This window comes from Passer domesticus, chromosome 2 (assembly GCF_036417665.1).
Source record: "Passer domesticus isolate bPasDom1 chromosome 2, bPasDom1.hap1, whole genome shotgun sequence".
Taxonomy (NCBI): Eukaryota; Metazoa; Chordata; class Aves; order Passeriformes; family Passeridae; genus Passer; species Passer domesticus.
Genome location: NC_087475.1, coordinates 22,348,814 through 22,366,432, shown reverse-complemented (window position 1 = coordinate 22,366,432; position 17,619 = coordinate 22,348,814). Strand labels below are relative to the sequence as shown.

At 37.4% G+C, this 17,619-nt stretch overlaps 1 protein-coding gene across 6 annotated transcripts in view; it reads left to right on the top strand.

Annotated features, from left to right (window-relative positions):
* STS (steroid sulfatase) overlaps positions 1-15,663 on the top strand; it is a 120,846-nt gene extending 105,183 nt beyond the window's left edge. For 5 of the 6 annotated variants that reach the window (XM_064407753.1, XM_064407752.1, XM_064407755.1 and 2 more), the window contains one exon: positions 4,294-10,147. In XM_064407753.1, the coding sequence (XP_064263823.1) occupies positions 4,294-4,676 (383 nt within the window). In that variant the 3' untranslated portion in view covers positions 4,677-10,147. Of the gene's footprint in view, positions 1-4,293; positions 10,148-10,895 lie in introns of those variants that run through there. The other variant, XM_064407758.1, reaches the window with a different exon arrangement.
* The last annotated feature ends 1,956 nt before the right edge of the window (positions 15,664-17,619 follow it).

Here is a 17,619-nt window from a genome sequence, read left to right as displayed (position 1 = left end):
GCTAAATTATCAAAGAGCTGAATATATGTGATATCTGCTATGAATAAGATTAGCAGAGAACCTAAAAATTCTGTATGAACCTGGACGAAGCAGGAAGGATCCAATCTAATAACAAGAGTTATCTGAAGAAAGTAATTTCCAAATGAGTTGCAGTTTTCATCTGCTGCTGTCTAGAAACATTGAAAAGCATGAGTTAGAGTGTGGGAGTTGACAATGACTGCAGAGCACACCTGAGACACAGAAAAGTCTGTCTCAGTTTACGTTGGTCTGCTACACTCAAATGGTTCCCCTCAGAGGCATCTGAGTTCAAGCAGGGACTAGCTTCCCAATGTACAGTGGAGAACAACCCTGTTTAACTTGTTCTCCTACAGAAAGAGGCAACACAATAATATAAGCAAAGGAAATTACAGTAGCTGCAAACCTATAAAGCTACTGTCATAGATTAAATTCAACGAAAATGAAGTCCAGGCAATAACACAACAATAGCTTCTATTCACGTCAAGAACTGCTTATCAGAAAACACCCATTTGCCATCAATGATTAAGAAGGGTGTTTTTATAACATAAATGGCATTCCTATCTAGTGTGTCACTTCATCTTGAATATATTAATATATCTTACTGAGAGACTTTTATTTAGTCTCAAGGCCTCCATCGGTCTGTTAGAGCAACTATTGTCTGTATGAGAGGATAAATAACTGGGTAAAGGGTAATAAAAGGAGTCTTCTAGGGAGATTGAAGACTAAACAACTATGTTCATAGAGATTTGCTTGGAATAATAGCAACCTATCTTTAACCTATTAATTTGAATTTGAAACCTATCTTATTTAGAAGTACAACTTCTTTAAATTTTGTTTTTCTTAACATGTAAAGGAAAGAGGTATTCTGAGACCAAACTTACTGGACAACTCAGAGAACTGGAGAATCACAGGAAAATAGGACTGAAATTATTTGTGAAGCACTGGGACAGGACCTTTAAGGGTGCTGCAGTCTTAGAGCCTGCCTGCTGTTTCAGAAGGGGCTTGATATACTTGGCTTTGGGGAAGCCATTACAATTTTACTACTAACTTCACTGTGGAAGAGAGATACAGTTATCTTTTTATATAACAAGGGTTTACTATCCAGATGCTTTGGAGAACACAGGTATCGTTAATTACTGGGAGATTAATCTGACCCTTGTAGTTAACCTTCTGACAGAATGAGATTTTATGTCAGCTGAGAGACTGGGAGAGAGCTCTCTCTTTTTAATATCGTGCCTTATAGAGTTCATCAGCTTTACTGATTAGCAGTCTGACAGCTCTTAATGTCTCCTGGTATACTGCACTGGCTGTTCCTCAGCCACAGCCACTGACAGACAGGCTTTAGTTTTTACAATGCTTAGAAAAGAGGTGTTTAAAGTCCGCTGCTGCTTCTCCAGCACAATGTGCAGTTCCAGAAACATTGCTGCAGTGAAACAGATAAACACTGCACAGGAACAGGCTTTGCACTCCCAGAGCTCAGTGTTTTGTGACCTTCTATAGCTGCTTATCTGATAAAGTACCATCAGCTCTTCAGAGCACTAGCAGTGGCACTCAGACAGGAGATGTTGTCATGTATGCCTTGTTCCCAAACCCACACATGATTTTGAAATGTGCTGTATGCTCTGCATATAACAAAACCTCAACTAGTCTTTATTTTGTGCATGAAAAAAAAAATCATGGTGCAACTTCCTTATTTCTTTCTTTGCCCATTTCTTACCTATATGGGCTGCTTTTACTGACTTCCATTAATTCTGAATTCCCAATTTTGTATTGCTGTCTGTAAGCCCTTCAGCAGACCTGATTCTACAATGCCCAACACCAAAAAAGGTGGCTGAAAATGTTCTTTTCAATGTGATTCAGCACAGATGTACCATGAAAGACCAATGTGTGGGAAGACAGCTTGACCACAAAGTTCTCATGTGCATGGCCTTATTGGAATTTCTTTTAACTGACATTTTAGTAGCCATATAATTTTTTCTGCTGATCTTCGGTCAAGTTGTTATAGTGCTGTGAATCAAATTCTCAGGTGTGACAAGTGTTGCATGGTCAACAATGGCACACAGTGCACTGATTAATCAAGCACTTTGGCTTTTTATGTTTTTTATCATCCATCTTGCCAATTAAATGTGTCTGAGGAGGCTGGACCAATGCTTAGTACAGAATTACTTGCCTTCTCAGAATAAAAATTCTAATCTTGGCAAACAAGAGGTATATTTCTTGGAAATGTTTTGTGCATAAGTTCAAAGAAATTTAAGTGGCAGTATTTGATTTTGTTTATTTTAATTCTAAGAAAATAAGAGACTCATGTACCAAATCAACATTTCAAAGTATTAGTGGAGGTAGATGAAGGAATGCCATCTTATGCTACCTGGCCTTATCTTACTTTGCCTTCCTTTAAATTTCCTTTCATTTTTGTCCCAGTAAGACTGTGCCATTGCGGCTGTCACAGCCAGAGCCTTTTAAAAGCTACCACGTCCCATTGTCTGTGCCAGCAAGTCATTCAGCCTTTAAAAGTCCTTCCCCTTTGCTGACTTCCAAGAAGCATTTAGAGGGTTCTCCCAGTCTAATGTGTATAACAGCCATCACCTATCCAACCCCGATTTAAGTGAAGACAAAGTGAACTGGTAGTCCCCAGGCTCTGTCATTGAATTGGTTCCTAAAGGAAAAATCACTTCTAATGTGAAAAATGCTGCGAAGTTGAAGAAGCTGTAAAGAATCTTAAGGTCACCTACTGTCCTTTAAATCCATGCTGTAGTCTAGAACTGCAGCCTGTGACCCTTTAGTCTGCTGAAACATTTCTCTTTAAACCTGCTTTGATTCTTTAAAAGCTGAGTGTGGTGTAGTTACAGTATGGCACATACCAGTTTATCTGTGCTCTACCCATCCCGCATTCTCTAGTGCCTTCCACTCTATTGTACTGATGAGTTGATTAATAAATATTAACTACTGTAGCACACAAATCTTTGAAAGTCTGTTACTAGGTTAACAAGCTTTCTGTGACCTTAACAAAATTCAACAAAATACCAAAAAGAGATTTTTCACTCAGTATTTAAAAACTTGAGGTGATAAAAAAAATCACAATAAGGTGCTGAGAAATGTAAATTACTGATGACTACAGTTTTCCAATGTTTTTATACTGTCAAGTGGGCAGTTAATCTGACATTATAGATCTCAGTTGTTTAGTAACTGGCTTTTATTAAGAATAAAATACAGATTTTTCTTCCTCTAATTAATTATTCTTTATTCCATTTCTGAAGAACTATATACTTCTTTGGCTGTAGGAGGATAGTGTGTTTCCCTGGAAGTTCTCTTCTGTCTGTTTCTGCCTTTCCTATTTATTCTGTGATACTTGAGGAAAATAGTATCAACTTTTTTGTTCACAGCTTTCTTGTTAAGTGTTTTCTGATCCTCCACTGACCTGTTTGAGTGTGCTTCTTGAAAGAACCAACTGATATTTGCCTATTCTTATTCCAAGAAATAACTAGGATTTTCAAACAGTGAAATTACAAACTGAAGTTACAGGAGGATGGACAGTTCCATTTTCTGTACCCAGAAAATTAAACTAAGAATGACCAGTCTATAAATGAAGTACTTTGGCCCTCATTTTGTGAAGCAGAATGTCACCTAAGAGTTGTGCTGCTGTAACTGTTATTTATAATTTATATTTGGAAAAATCATATAGAAGCATAAGACAGGAATTTAGCATCCATTATGCCTTTTCATGTCATCCCATTTAATAAAATGAGTATCCAGGTGTTTGCAATGATAGCATGGGGAAGAGGACAATGGGTTAATCCAACAAAGAAAGAAAGAGAGGCAAAAGGTAACAATGAAATTATTCAGATAAGCAAAATGAGAAGCAGGTAGGGCCCAGCAGTGGGTGAGTATAGTCAAGGGGCAAAAATACATTTTAATAAGCCTTGAAGAAGACTTGGTATATATTTCTGCAAATCTTCTTAGCAGTGTTTATATAAAACACAATGTTATTTAAAGTATTCTATAATTTGGTTAATCAGAATTCTTCCAAGGGAATGAAATTATCATAGTTGCTTCATAAATATGTGTAGCATGAAAATCATGATGTTTTGCTAATTTTTGCTTTGCTTAATCCTGTTTTAGCCTTTCAGTATGCTGCAGTTTCTGTTACAGATTGTCTGTACTTCTTTTTACCAAAAGACCGACTTCCCATGTTGGTGGAATTTCCCAAGACCAGGGAACTTCCATTTTGTTATTTTATCACTTTATCACCAGCTGTTTTGTGGCTGTAAATTGCAGGTGAATCTGTATGGAAAGTCTTCTTCTTCACTCCAAACTTCAGTCCTGAGGACTCCAATGGTTGCTATGATTCACACGTCTGCTTCTGCCATGGAGGATTCATTACACGACATGATCCTCCACTGCTCTTCGATCTGTCCAGAGACCCTGAAGAGAAAGTCCCACTGACTCCAGAAACTGAGAGCCGTTTCTACGAAATCCTCAGGGTCATACACCAAGCAGTGGACAACCACACCAGATCCCTGCATGCTGTTCCTAACCAGCTGTCATGGAACAACCTTCTCTGGAAGCCATGGCTCCAGCTCTGCTGCTCGTCTCTCTTTCAGTCTTGCTACTGTGACTATGAGTCAGGAGGGAGTCCACTGCAGGTGCATTTGGGATAAATAAGCTGCAATTCCCTTTCAGAGACTGGACCAGCTGAGTGTGACTGACTTGAACTTGTAGTACAAGCCTTCAGAAGGTTTTGTTGTGTTGGTGGAGGACCAGTCTTCAAATACATATTGCAGTAGAAGAGAATTTCAGTCAAGAAAGCATGCCAAGAGAGGGAAGGCAAGACACACCTTCTCTGTCCTTATCACACAGCATGAAGAACATGTTGCCGTCCTCATCTACACATGGGTAGAATTGTAGGCATTTTCTATGGGAGATAATTTTCTAGACTTTCAGCTTGAGCTTTTGTCTTACACAGCAAAGAATTTACCTATCAGGTCTGTCAATCACAACTACTAAATGCACATTTTCCTGTCCTTTTTACTAAGTGTTATCCATTAGTAGGACATAGCACTGAGTAATTGAAAACAGAGCGATCATAGTGGAGAGGTCCTCCTGTGACAGTCATTTGGTAACTGATAGATAGGTTAAGAGCAGACTTGCAACAGATCTCTGTCAACAACCATGACAAATATGAAAAAACTGACTGCTTGCCAACAGTTTAACTTTGAATGTGCCATGAAAATGCACAGAGCTATGGTAGTAGAAGACATTGTGTCCATATTAAAATGATACTCCCCAGAATCCCTGCTGTCCTATTGCATTGCAGCAACCTTTGTTTCAAAAGGACACCACTTCAAGTATACCAGCTGCGTGCTTGAGTCTGTACCATAAGTCTCCATATATATCTATATATCTATATATCTATATATATATATATCTGTGCAAACTGAATTCATAACCCATAAAATCCTTCAATCCCTCATATAAGGACACCCTTATGATCATATTCCAATTGATAAAAGAAAATATTTGGTCCATATTTGAGTTCCAAATTCACATGATATTACAAATTTTTCATTCACTTATTTATCATACCTATTCTTCCATTGGTGGCAGTAATTACAAATAAATAAAATTTGGTCTTTCTTTAAATATCTTTTCCATCTTTTAAGCTCTCTGAATAGGATTTATCATTTTCTGAAAATAAGCTTGGGCTTGAGCACTTAAAGCCAAATATAACTGTCTCTGAGTTCTCAACAAGGTCTTGGGAAATCTACTGTCCTCGAGGGCTAATTTTTGTATCCAATTTTATCTCTGTCTTATTCAGGCACATTTTCCACTCTACAGGCAGACAAACTGTTTTCTTTGGCATATTGAAGATAAAAAGAAGATATCAGCAAAATACTAAAATGATTTGATGCCTGATAATAGAAGGTGACTTGCTGCTTATCAGAAAGCAGCAGTTAATTCCCACATTACAATGTATTAAAACTTGTTTGGGGCAAAAGTGATCTGTGATGATAGTAATGCAGTAGCTTCAGTCAGCCAGCATTAAGGTTGTGACCCAGTTCTTGTGAGCTATTGAAGCCTTTCCTTTAAAAATATATTGTGATAAATGGTATATTACTCTGACTATAAAACCTTGACTTTTTTTGATTTTTCCATTGCAGTTTCATTCAAAATTTCATTCTCCACAATACCCAGAAGACTCTCCTGGGAAATGCAGTTTTTCCTTGAAGTCCTATTTTTGATGTTTCACCTTGTGTTCATGATCTTAATTATGTCCTCAGCAAACTCTCTGTAGGAGGCAAAGCCCCATGACAAATATTTGTCACTGGATGTACTACATAACCTTAGGAAGAAAAATGCCTCTCATTTGAATACAAATATACTTCCATGAGAGCAGCTGCCTTTCGATGTCACGGCAGGATCCGTACATCCCAAATTTTTGGTCCTTGCCATGTGGCCCTGGAGCCCCCTGGGGCATGGCACTGGTGCCAGCATGTCCCTCTTTGCAGCCAAAGGGCAGCACTCAAGCCCAGCTGTGGCCAGAGACCTGAAACACCACGGTGTGGAGGGATGTTCTTTCTAACTCCCACAGCTCTGCCACAGCTTACACAAAAGCTTTTCAAACAAGTACTCCTGAAGAAAATGGGAAAAAAAATATGTGGTGTGTTCAGTATACAGTGCTACTCAGACAAGGGGTTTGGTGTTATTAGATCTCCTTTGTTTCCACAGTTTCTGGCCTGTGACCTTTACAGAGTACTAAATTTATATTCTCAAGGACACCACATTGACTTTTTTTTTATCAGGAAGATGCTGTGTTTCTGTTATTTCTTTTTTTTTTTTTTGAAGGTGCAAGAATTCTTTGTTCTGCTAGGCACAACAGTTGCTCTGTGCTGCTTGATCAAGTATCAAAAATGATGACTTTTGTACTGCTGATTTCTTCTTGCCTGAATATGATATTTCTTTCATAGCCCCCTTGGCTTTTAATGCCGTCTTTCTAATATCCTTTCTTAAAAAATCCACTCCCCTGAAATATTTTTCCATCTATTTCTTTGCCACTCTGTCCTTCTATTTGCTTGTCATATTGATTGTAATGGCTATTTTGCCCTAATTAATCAGAAAATGAAAAGTAGTCTTTGTCATAAAATTTGAATTGTAGGGCTCCTTGATTCTGCTGATCTCCTGCTTATTTAAAGTCCAACAAGAATTAACTTTTCATTATGAAATACAAGTAATTAAAACATACCTGAGATGTTGTTTAATATAAATAATATAAAATATTTCTTTGTGGCACAAACTTCATATTTTACAAAATATAATTTAGTACAATGTTTAATACTTTGATATAAGCAGTAAAATCTGAAATCCATTCTTAAAATAGTTCCATCAGGAAAGATTCTGTGAAGAACAGGGCAGTATTTTTCATACTCTATATTAATACTTTTTCATTTAATACCTAAAAGAAACCTTCCTTGTATTGCAAATGTATTATACCTTTCAGTAATACACCTTCTGTTCTGGAGATGGCATGTCAGCTCAGGGTAATTAAAGTAGTCTTGTTCATCTGCAAATTAAAATGTGAAGGACAATATAACATTTGTGTAATGGCACTGCCTGATCTAACAAGGAAAAGTTTTGTTTTTAACAAGAGGTTATTGATGGGATATCTGTGATTCACTACTTACTAACAAGGAAGGCTCAAGGAGAATGTGCTGCTCTGATACTTGGAAACTGACTTCCAATCTGTCATTTAATGAGCACTGCTCTTGTAACATGGTGTCTGTTTATAGGATATGTCAGTTTAAACAGGGGGTTCAGCTTCAGAGGGTAGTGTATTCCTCTACAGTATTGTTTAACAGTATCATATCCTAATTTGTGACAGAGACCCTGTACAGCCCAGAGCAAGTAATTTAACTCATTTCTCAGCTCCTCTGCTGCACTCAGAAAAGGAAAACAGTATTTCTCTAACTTCTGGGAATACTGAAAGAACAGAAGATGCTGAATGTGGTAAGCTGATAAAGGTAAAATAATAAACTTTCTAGTACTTTCTCTATAGAAGACTCAATTTAAAAGCTGGAAAAATAGGATGTAGAAGATCCCCCTATATGAGGTGGTAGGTGATACCCTTAACTTGAGGCTTGCAGGTTCTGTGTGTAGTTTAGTGCATGTGGGATTATGATCTGGAGGAGAGAGAATAGATGGCTAAGAAAGATACATGCTTAAGATTCAGAGAATATTGTAAGTCATATTTTTATAATTATATTTATTTTTTTTAGCAGTCAGGAAACTACATGGAATAATAAATAATGTTTTTCCCTCAGGGACTGGATGTCACATGTTCTCAGCTCTTAAAAATAGAGATGTCCTGACTTGCCTCTAATTATGGTCAGAAAAATCAAAAGTGAGGGAAAAAAAGGGGCAATTGGAGCTTTGGAGAAAGGTGTCAGCTCACTTAAATCCAACTGAAAGCTTGCAGAAAACTAAGATAATCTGTTCCGTATACTTCACAGTCAGTGAGAATCATCACTTGCCAGCAATCGTTTATTTCACGCTGTAGCAATGGGAAATCTGGGTATTCAGATATGTGGACAATGTAAGAAATTTCACTTAAGATATTACTTGATACAGGAAAAAATGGAAAAAGAAATGAGTGCAAGCATAGCTACAAAAATCATATATTCAATTAAAGTATGTTTATTAAAAATTATTTTAATTTATATTTTTGACATACATTACTACAATAGTTTTTACTTACATTGGAACATAATAGTTCTGTGCTTAAGACAGATCTTCAGATCTTTTCATCTTCTCTGTCATCTCCCTTTCCTCTGGCATTGCCTGTGCAGTATCCAGAATATGCAGTAAGGAGCAAGAGGCAGCCACCCTGCCCATATAAATTACAAGTTGTGTGGCCAGACATGTGGGCAGAGGAAAGGTTTAGGCCAAGCTCTGCACTGGGAACCACCAAGCAGCAAACAGTGTCTGGGGCTTATCTCCAATCTGAATACAGAGATCTGGAAATTGACCCTGAGATTAGATCAGATGGTTAAGCTGGTTAGAGAGCAGTACTAATAACGCCAGACTTCAGGGTTGTATCCCCATGGGGGACATTCACTGAAGAATTGGACTTGATAATCCTTCCGGGTCCCTTCCAACTAAGAATATTCTGTGAGTCTGTGAAATTGCTTACTCCTCTGGGTCTGTCAGAGACTGCAATTTACCATGAGGAATGAGGTCCCCTCTGTGGCCAGCTGGACTGTCATGTGTCTGCAACAGGGTCCTTCTGTGTCAGGATGTCAGGTGGAAATTAGTTTGGAAGCCACAGGATGCAGGACCTCTTGCCTCTGAATAGTTACACCAAGCAGACTGATCCTGAATCATCATACATGAGGTGACAGATCTTATTCTGACACTCTAAGGCAGCAACAGTCTCACAGTTTTTTTGCTGGAGGACCAGAAGACCTGAGCCAGGCTCTAGGGACTCCCAGTTTACAGGCTGCTAAAACTGCAAATAATTCAGACAGTCGTGGAAACACCCTGACAGATAATATGGCTTTTCCACGCTCTTCAAGGTAGCTTTTATTTACATCAAAACTAATAAGAATCTGCTTAAAACTTCACATGTACAGAAAACAAAGGATAGTGCAATTTTTTCTTAAGACCCACTAATTTTAACCTGTGAGTTTGGTACTGAGAACAATGAAATTGTGCCAATGCAAGGCACAGCAACTGAAGGTTTCTTATACATATGGAAGATGTTGAATTCCAGACTCTCACTGGAGTTTGTGCTGTACTGGTTAGTGAGATAAAGACTGGCTTGATTATCTGTGAATCTCTAATAGCACTGTCAAGGTTATGAAACATTTCTGAACTTGAGAGATGTGAATTATAGGTTTTGCAGCATCTCCTGAATGCCTAAAAAACATTCCTTTAATATAAATCATGGTAGGTTCCCTATGTAGATTAATGCTAGTCTGATCTATTAGAAAATGGTGTTGCAGGTACTTTCCTTGGAAAAGAAAGCTATATTAGAAGATAACAAATTCGGCATGTGGGGGTCAGCTCAGTTATAAAAGCCTCCAATGCTTTTTATTCTACCTTTATCCAATAATAAAGCCTTTTTATGCAGATAATATTTGATTGTACCTGATTTATGTGAAAAATACTGTGAAATAGTTTATATTATAAGGCAGAGCTCTTCATTGTGACACTTATTTTAAGAGAATTTGATATGAAGTTGCTTTGGGTAGCAATATTTATTACAAAGGATTAGATACAAAGTATCTCAAAAGCCTTATGGACTCAAGTTGAGCTGCAAGAGAATACCTTTGGTTTAATATGGTCTTTCTTGCTCAGAAATGAAAAACAAAGTAATGAAGAAAAGTCCTCAAACTTTAAGAATAGTTTTCCTGTGCTGTTAGTGATAAAATGAATACTTGAAGTTTGTACTCTGTGTGAGAATTTTTTTTCCTTGTTTTCCTTATTATCTTTTATGTTATAGCTCCTCCTGCCAAGCAGACTAAATACTCAGATACAGGAAAATGTGCTGATTGGTTTGTAAGTGTCAACCTTGCATTATCACATGCAATGCATTGGAAAGTAACTGATTAACGTCAGTCTTCTGGTGACTGCTTAAACTTCGGGGAGATTGTTAGAATTGGAGTTTTACATCCTAACACTTCCCTGTCTGATACCCATGAGAAACAGAGTCATTTGATAATGTGTCATCACAGACCAAGTTTTGAAAAGCATATTGTTCTGCAAAATGAGCTGCCTCATACCTCATCCTTTTCTTCTATGATATTTACAAAAATTAAATGGAAATCCTCTCTGTTACTAAGCTTTACACTACCAAATCACAACCCTCTTCAATTTTCTTTCAGTAAAATTCACCCACAAAAGACCAACCCCAGCAGCTAAGCACTCTGCCCTTTCTGGATTAATGACAGTAATGAATGCTAGAGCTCCAGCAGCTGAAGCAATGTGCACTAAAGGAATGCTGCCAACACTCACTTTTTAAGCACTCAGGACTGGGCTATGTAGGGAATCTCCATCTTCACATATTAAACCTATTGTTGTTTCAGCTATCTCCTGTGTTTTTCCTTTTGCTCTCAAGATCCAGTTTGGGGAATGTAGAAATCATGATGTATGAATGTGTACAGGCTGTCAATGAAAAAAATAGCTTTTCATCATCTGACTGTGCCACTGCATGGTCAAAAATTTTAAATCCAGCAAACTAAGAAGAGGGTAAAATTCCCTGGCGGTAAGGACACTCACCTGGGCTGTGGTGACAGCTTTACTATGAAACTTCAAGACTGATTAAGTGTTTTTAATCACATCAGGTACACGTGTTGCCTCTGGAGCAGAGAGGGATATACCTTATGGCTATGAAGTCACTTTCTGTCTCCATTACTCACTACCTGACCTGGTGAAGGTAGCATTCTTTGCTTCACAGCAGCAGAGCTCCTACAAAAAAGGCAGAAAGTACAGTGTAGTTCTCCTTGCCCACCCTCTTTTCACACCCAGCCAGATGCTTAGGAATGCTTTGTTTTAGCTGCATGTCCCACCTAGAAAAACATCAAGGAGGGAAGGCTTGAAAGTATTATCTGTCTTCTTTGATCCCAGGCTTAGAAATACTGTGCTTGTGCAGAAAGGACCTCATTCTCACACTGCCAGTGTGCTCTGAATGTAGGATCAAAGTACTTAGATGACATAGGGAGGATCTATTCCCTGCCTGCAGAAGAATTTAGAAACTACTGTAGGTAGAAATATAGTTCTAGGTCTGAGATTTATTCAACTTAAATGATGAAGATATCGATACCTGAGTTTGTCTCCATTTCTACCCAGGACAGAAAAAACCAAGATGGGTCAATCCTAGCTTTTTGTGGCCATGTGAAGATTTTATTAGTTATGTCTAATAATGCTCTTTTTTTTCTTTTTTTTCTTAGACAAAAGAAAAAGAAAGTTACAAGAGTACAGTTTAAACAGCTTAAACATTTAAATATTAAACAGTTTAAACATTTAATAAAATCCCACAACACCTGTTTTTAAGGAGTAGAATCCTACTTCTTTCTCCTGGAATCTTTGAAATACTTTTTAAGTAGAAAAGTATGTATGAAATTTAAAATTTATCATTATAGTCAGAATTTTGCAACCAAATGCCTGTATTTCACTGAAAGCACTTTTTTAAAAGGATAAATGTCTTTGTTTACTTGTTTGTCTCCTTGGGGTTTATTTGCATGGATCTTCATTCTTTTTGTTTCTACCGTGCTCTGCAAGTAAGGGAAGAAATATCTTACTGGAAATACTTTAAAATGTCATCATTACAGAGGTCAAGCAATTTGTTTTTAAGATCATATTAGTAATTTTTATGCTGCTTTAATTATTTTACTGTGATTAAATATTTTAATTAGAATAGAGTTTTGCTAGCAGTAACTTAAGATATTTTCCAATTTACATTTTCTTTTAACACCAATTATGATTGTTTTGAAAGCACTGGGATTGAAGAATACTGCTGAACTTCTAGAAAAAATGCCATGAAACTTAAAATACAGCTTTCAACCTCTACTATGGTGGATATTTAAGTGTTAAAAAATGTTCATTGTTATATGCATATGACACATTTTCTATCTTCTTGTATCTTCAGAAATACTTTGCAGCCAAGCAAACATATAAACTGCACTGAATTATGCATGGAAAAATATTTTAGGTCTCCATCTGCTAGGCATTTTTTGCAGTTTGTTTCTTAAGTTAAAAATGTTCCACTCCTTTATATTAGTTATAAAACTAGTTTCAGCACCTTAATGGATTTTATTTCCTAGTATTCTGTATTGTCACATGACTTATAAGAACACAAGGAGAAAGATTCTAGTTCTGCAGAACATTTAAACAAAGTTTGCAATTTCCAGTGCATTCAGGAATTTTGCTGATTGAGACTATTGAAGAGAAGGTTAAGTAATATATAATATTTTGTTTATACTATCAGTATCTTTAATTTACTCAAAACCAAAAAACATTTTGCATGTTTTAATTGCCAGGTGTTTCCAACCTTTCCAATTCCATAAATTTAGGCAATGTCCATCAGATATTTGTTTTCTCCAGCCTTGCTTTTTTTCTAAAATGCAACGCAAATTAATTTTTTTTTCTGAGCTCTACAGCCAATTACTTCTGTTACTAGGATACTGTTTACCATGAAGATCATGATGTAGAATGTACTGGATAAAAAGGAATAAAAAACTAACAGAACAATTAAAAGCTTTCTGAGAGAATAAATCCAAAGGAATTTATGATCAGCTACTATTCAGCTATAATATGTACCTTTTTACATGGGTCACAAGAAGCAACACTAAATCTGTTTGATTCCATTGTTAAAACAGAGGACAGAAATATTTAAATGAAAGGTGAAAGAAGCATTTTACACATGGAGATAGAAATGAGCTAAGCCCAGCATTAGCAACTGTTACATTGGCTTATAACTCCACAAATAAAATGCTGTTGAAAGGATATCAAATAAACTAACATCCAGGAAAAATGGATTCAAGTATAAAATATATGAATTTTTCAAGTAAGAAAGATATAAATAAAAAATATACACCAGCTCTGTCTATACTTGGATGTATATTGTATATTGATGTATATTTAGTAGTGTGAGAAGTGGTGGCAGTCTGGTGACATTTCCACTGATTGGAAAAGGGGGAACATAACCCCCATTTCTAAAAAGGGTAAGAAGCAAGACACAGGGAGCTACAGGTCAGCCAGTCTCACCTTTATGCCTAGCAAGTTCATGGAGCAGATCCTCCTGGAAAGTATGCTGAGGCTTATGGAAAATAAGGAGGTAATTGGTGACAGCTGATATCTTCACAAAGGGGAAATCCTGTCTGACAAATTTGGTGGTTGTCTGGGACAGGGTTACATCGTTGGTGGTAGAGGGAGTAGTGACTGATCTCATCTACCTGGACTTCTGCAAAACATTTGATGCTGTCCCCCACAACATCCTGGTCTCCATACTGGAAAGGTGTGGATTGATAGATGGATCACTTGGCAGACAAGGGATTGGCTGAATGGTTGCACTCAAATGGTCAATTGTGGTCAATGACTCAATGTCCAGGTGGAGACAGTGACAAGTGGTGTTCCTCAGGGCCTGGTGTTCAGACCAGCTCTGTTTGACACCTTTGTTGGCATCATGGACTTGAGTCCAGGCCCATGGACTCAGCAGGTCTTCCATGGGCTTGAGTCCAGGCCCATTGGGTGCACCCTCAGCAGGTCTGCCAAAAAAGAGCAAGCTGTCACGTGGGGTCAACATGCTGGAGGCAAAAGGTGCCATCCAGAGGGACCTGGACAGGCTCGAGAAAACCTTTTGAACTTCAACAAGGCCAAGTGCAAGGTTCTGCCTATGGGTTGGGGCAATCTCAAGCACAAATACGCGTGGAGAACGGATTGAAAGCAGGTCTGAGGAGAGAGACTTGGTGGTGTTGGCTGACAGGAAGCTCAACATGACTGATCAATGTGAGCTTGCAGCTCAGAAAGCCAACAGTGTCCTCAGCTGCATTCAAAGCAGTGTGGGCAGCAGGGCAAGGTACTGGAATCTTCCCCACTGCTCTTCTCTGGTGACACCCCACCTGTGGCACTGAGTCCAGCTCTGGGGCCCCCAGCATAAGTAGGATATGGACATGTTGGGGTGGGTCCAGAGAAGTGTCATGAAGAAGATAAGAGGGCTGGAGCAGCTCTCCTGTGAAGACAGAGTGAGATTTGATGCTGTTGATACTGGAGAATGCTCTAGGCAGAATTTTGAGCAGTCTTCTGGTCCCTAGAGGGGATTAAAAAAGAATGCTGGAGAGGGACCTTTTTCCAGGGTATGTAGTGATAGGAAAAGGGGTAATGGCTTTAAACTAAAAGAGAGGAGGTTTAGATTAGATATTAGTCTAATGAGACACAGGAAAAGGTTGCTCAGAGTAGTTGTTGATGCCTCAGCCCTGAAAGTGTTCAAGGCCAGGTTGGATGGGGCTTTGAGCAACCTGGTCAAGTGGAAGGTGTCCCTTCCTATGGCAGGAGGTTTGGAACTAGATGGCTTTAAGGTCCCTTCCAAAGCCAAAACCTTCTGTGATCCTATTAAAAGACCTGTTAGACTTGGACAGCTATGAAGCCCTGTAATTTATGGAGGAATTCCCTCTAAATGCCTACTTTTTGTACACAAATTTAATGCAAAAATTACTTTGAAGGTTGTCAGAGGTATATTATATTTATGTTAATAGTAAACAATAAAATTAAACACATAGTTTTCCCTCTGCAATGGTGCTGAAAGAGAAATTCTCAAAGCTAATTGTAGATGAAGAAGCAATCCAGAAGCAGTGGTTTTGAAGTTGTTGATCTGGGACAAAGGATGTCCTCCAACATTTCCAGCAGCTTTTAAGGTAAGTCTATTCTTATATCCTGAATAAAATGAAATAAAAACTTTAGTGTGACTGTCACCAGACTATTTTGGTCAATGTTACAATAATGTAATGTTAGCAAATACTTAGACAAACTAAATGTTGGGGCAGATAAGACATATTAATTTAAGAAACATGATGAGTACGTTTAGGGATGAAGAAATTATTCTTTACTTAACCTACTTTTAAAATATGTTATGTTTGGAGAAGCATCCATGTTTTATTTGTGCTTTTTTTTTGTTTGATTTTTTTTGGCGGGGGGGGGTTTGTTGGTTTTTTGGGGGTTTTTTTGGGGTTTTTTCTGGGGTTTTTTTTGTTTTTTTTTAATGAAAGACATCAATAGAAACTAATTCAGGTTTGTTGGAATAGATGCTATGATCCCAGACTGAAAATGTAATATATGTTATACATGTTTCTAATTCTGTTTAAACCACTTTTGTGCTTAGGGACATGTAAGTTTGTTTTGGTATGAATCACTAAGACAATAATTGTTGATTGTCATTTCTCTTCCTCACTGTAACTCTGCTCTTTTCCTACTTCCCTTACAATGTAACATCATGATCCTAAGTACTGTGAAATAGCATGTCAAATATAATGCCCAACTGCTATTACTATTAAATAAAACTCCAAAGCCTATTAAAATGTAGCTTCCAAAGGAATAACATCACTTAGAATCATAAATTAATCCTTGTTGAGTTTTGTGCTTACAAGGGAAAACTGCAAAGCAGCAGCTGGGTAAGCTCATTAAAAAAGTCTCATTCTATCTACATTAGCTGCACCAAAATGTTAAGTACAGGCATATTCAAAACTGAAGTAATTTGACATTAGCAAAATATCAGACTCCGACTCGCACACTTCTCTTACCTTTCTGCTGGAATACTATAAGCATATATTTCCTTGTACTTTTTAATGAATTATTGGCATTGACTTCCTCAGACAATGCAACCAGATACAATATATCCAAGAAACAATATAACCAAAGGGTGATTATTTCCTCTGGACAGATAAATGGTCTGTGGTCTTGATTGCTTGTTTCTGTTTCTAGCAATTCATAATTCATAGACGAACAAAATAGAGAAGTTAGCAATGTACCCCCCCCCAAAAAAAAAAAAAAATTGAAAAAAAAAGGAAAGAGATATTTCTAAAGATTTTTAGTGTGTCAATCTTTCTGGAATAAAAAATAGTGAAAAAAAGAAAAGTTCAGTGTTGAAGCAGAAGGCTCTCCAATCTTATGCATTTTTAATTGCCTTAACAAAAGTGGCATGTACTTGTCAACATTAATTAGAAAATTCAAAGCATATTAATCTATTTAAGGAGTATCATATTAGGAAGCCTACCCAATGTAACTGGTTATTTAGAATCTACAACTTTTACTAATCACCTTAGATGAAAATCAAGCCTAGTGATCACAGAAGAGCATGGTTTCTTTATCCCTGTTTCAATATTAATTTGCATTTAGTTTTCCATAATTGAAATTAATTAGAATAAATGTGCATCAAATACTTAAGAAGTCAGTAACCTGATTTCAGCAGAAAGTTAAATTTCAGTTTCACAGAAATGTTGTCTCCATTTTTGTTGTCCATCAAATTTATGTACTCTTTATTCCATTGCCATTTTCCTCATTTTCATAAACAAAGGGAAGCAGCATTTTCTAAAGAAAAGATGAACACTGTTGCTAACTTTAAGAAGTGATTAACACAAGGTATTCAGGGTGAAAATTCAATAAAGTGGGGAAATGAGGCTTAGGAAAAAGGTTTAATCACTATTTCAGAAGACACACTAATGCAAATAAGTGAATCTGCAGCTAAGTTTCCTTAACCGGTGAATACCTCTAATAAAACACCCTTAAATAATTTAATTTCTTGTAAGTCTCCTCTACTCGCCTCGCCTTGCCCTTTTATTCAACAATTTTTTAATCAGGGGAAGTCCTGCTAAACTTACATCTGTGTAGTGATACTGGTGATTTTTAAGTCTTCGCTACCTTGGCATTGGCAGGACGAAAAGCTGAGGTGGCGGCAGCAAAGGACACGTACAGAAGAGGGGATGGTATAGGCATGGCTGGACAGGTAGCCCACAAGCTGCATGAGGAGAAGACCTACCAGCTGAAATGTTGATGGTGAGGCAAAGAAAGAGTTGAAGGTGTGATCAAAACACCAGAATAAAATAAATTCACCAGAGA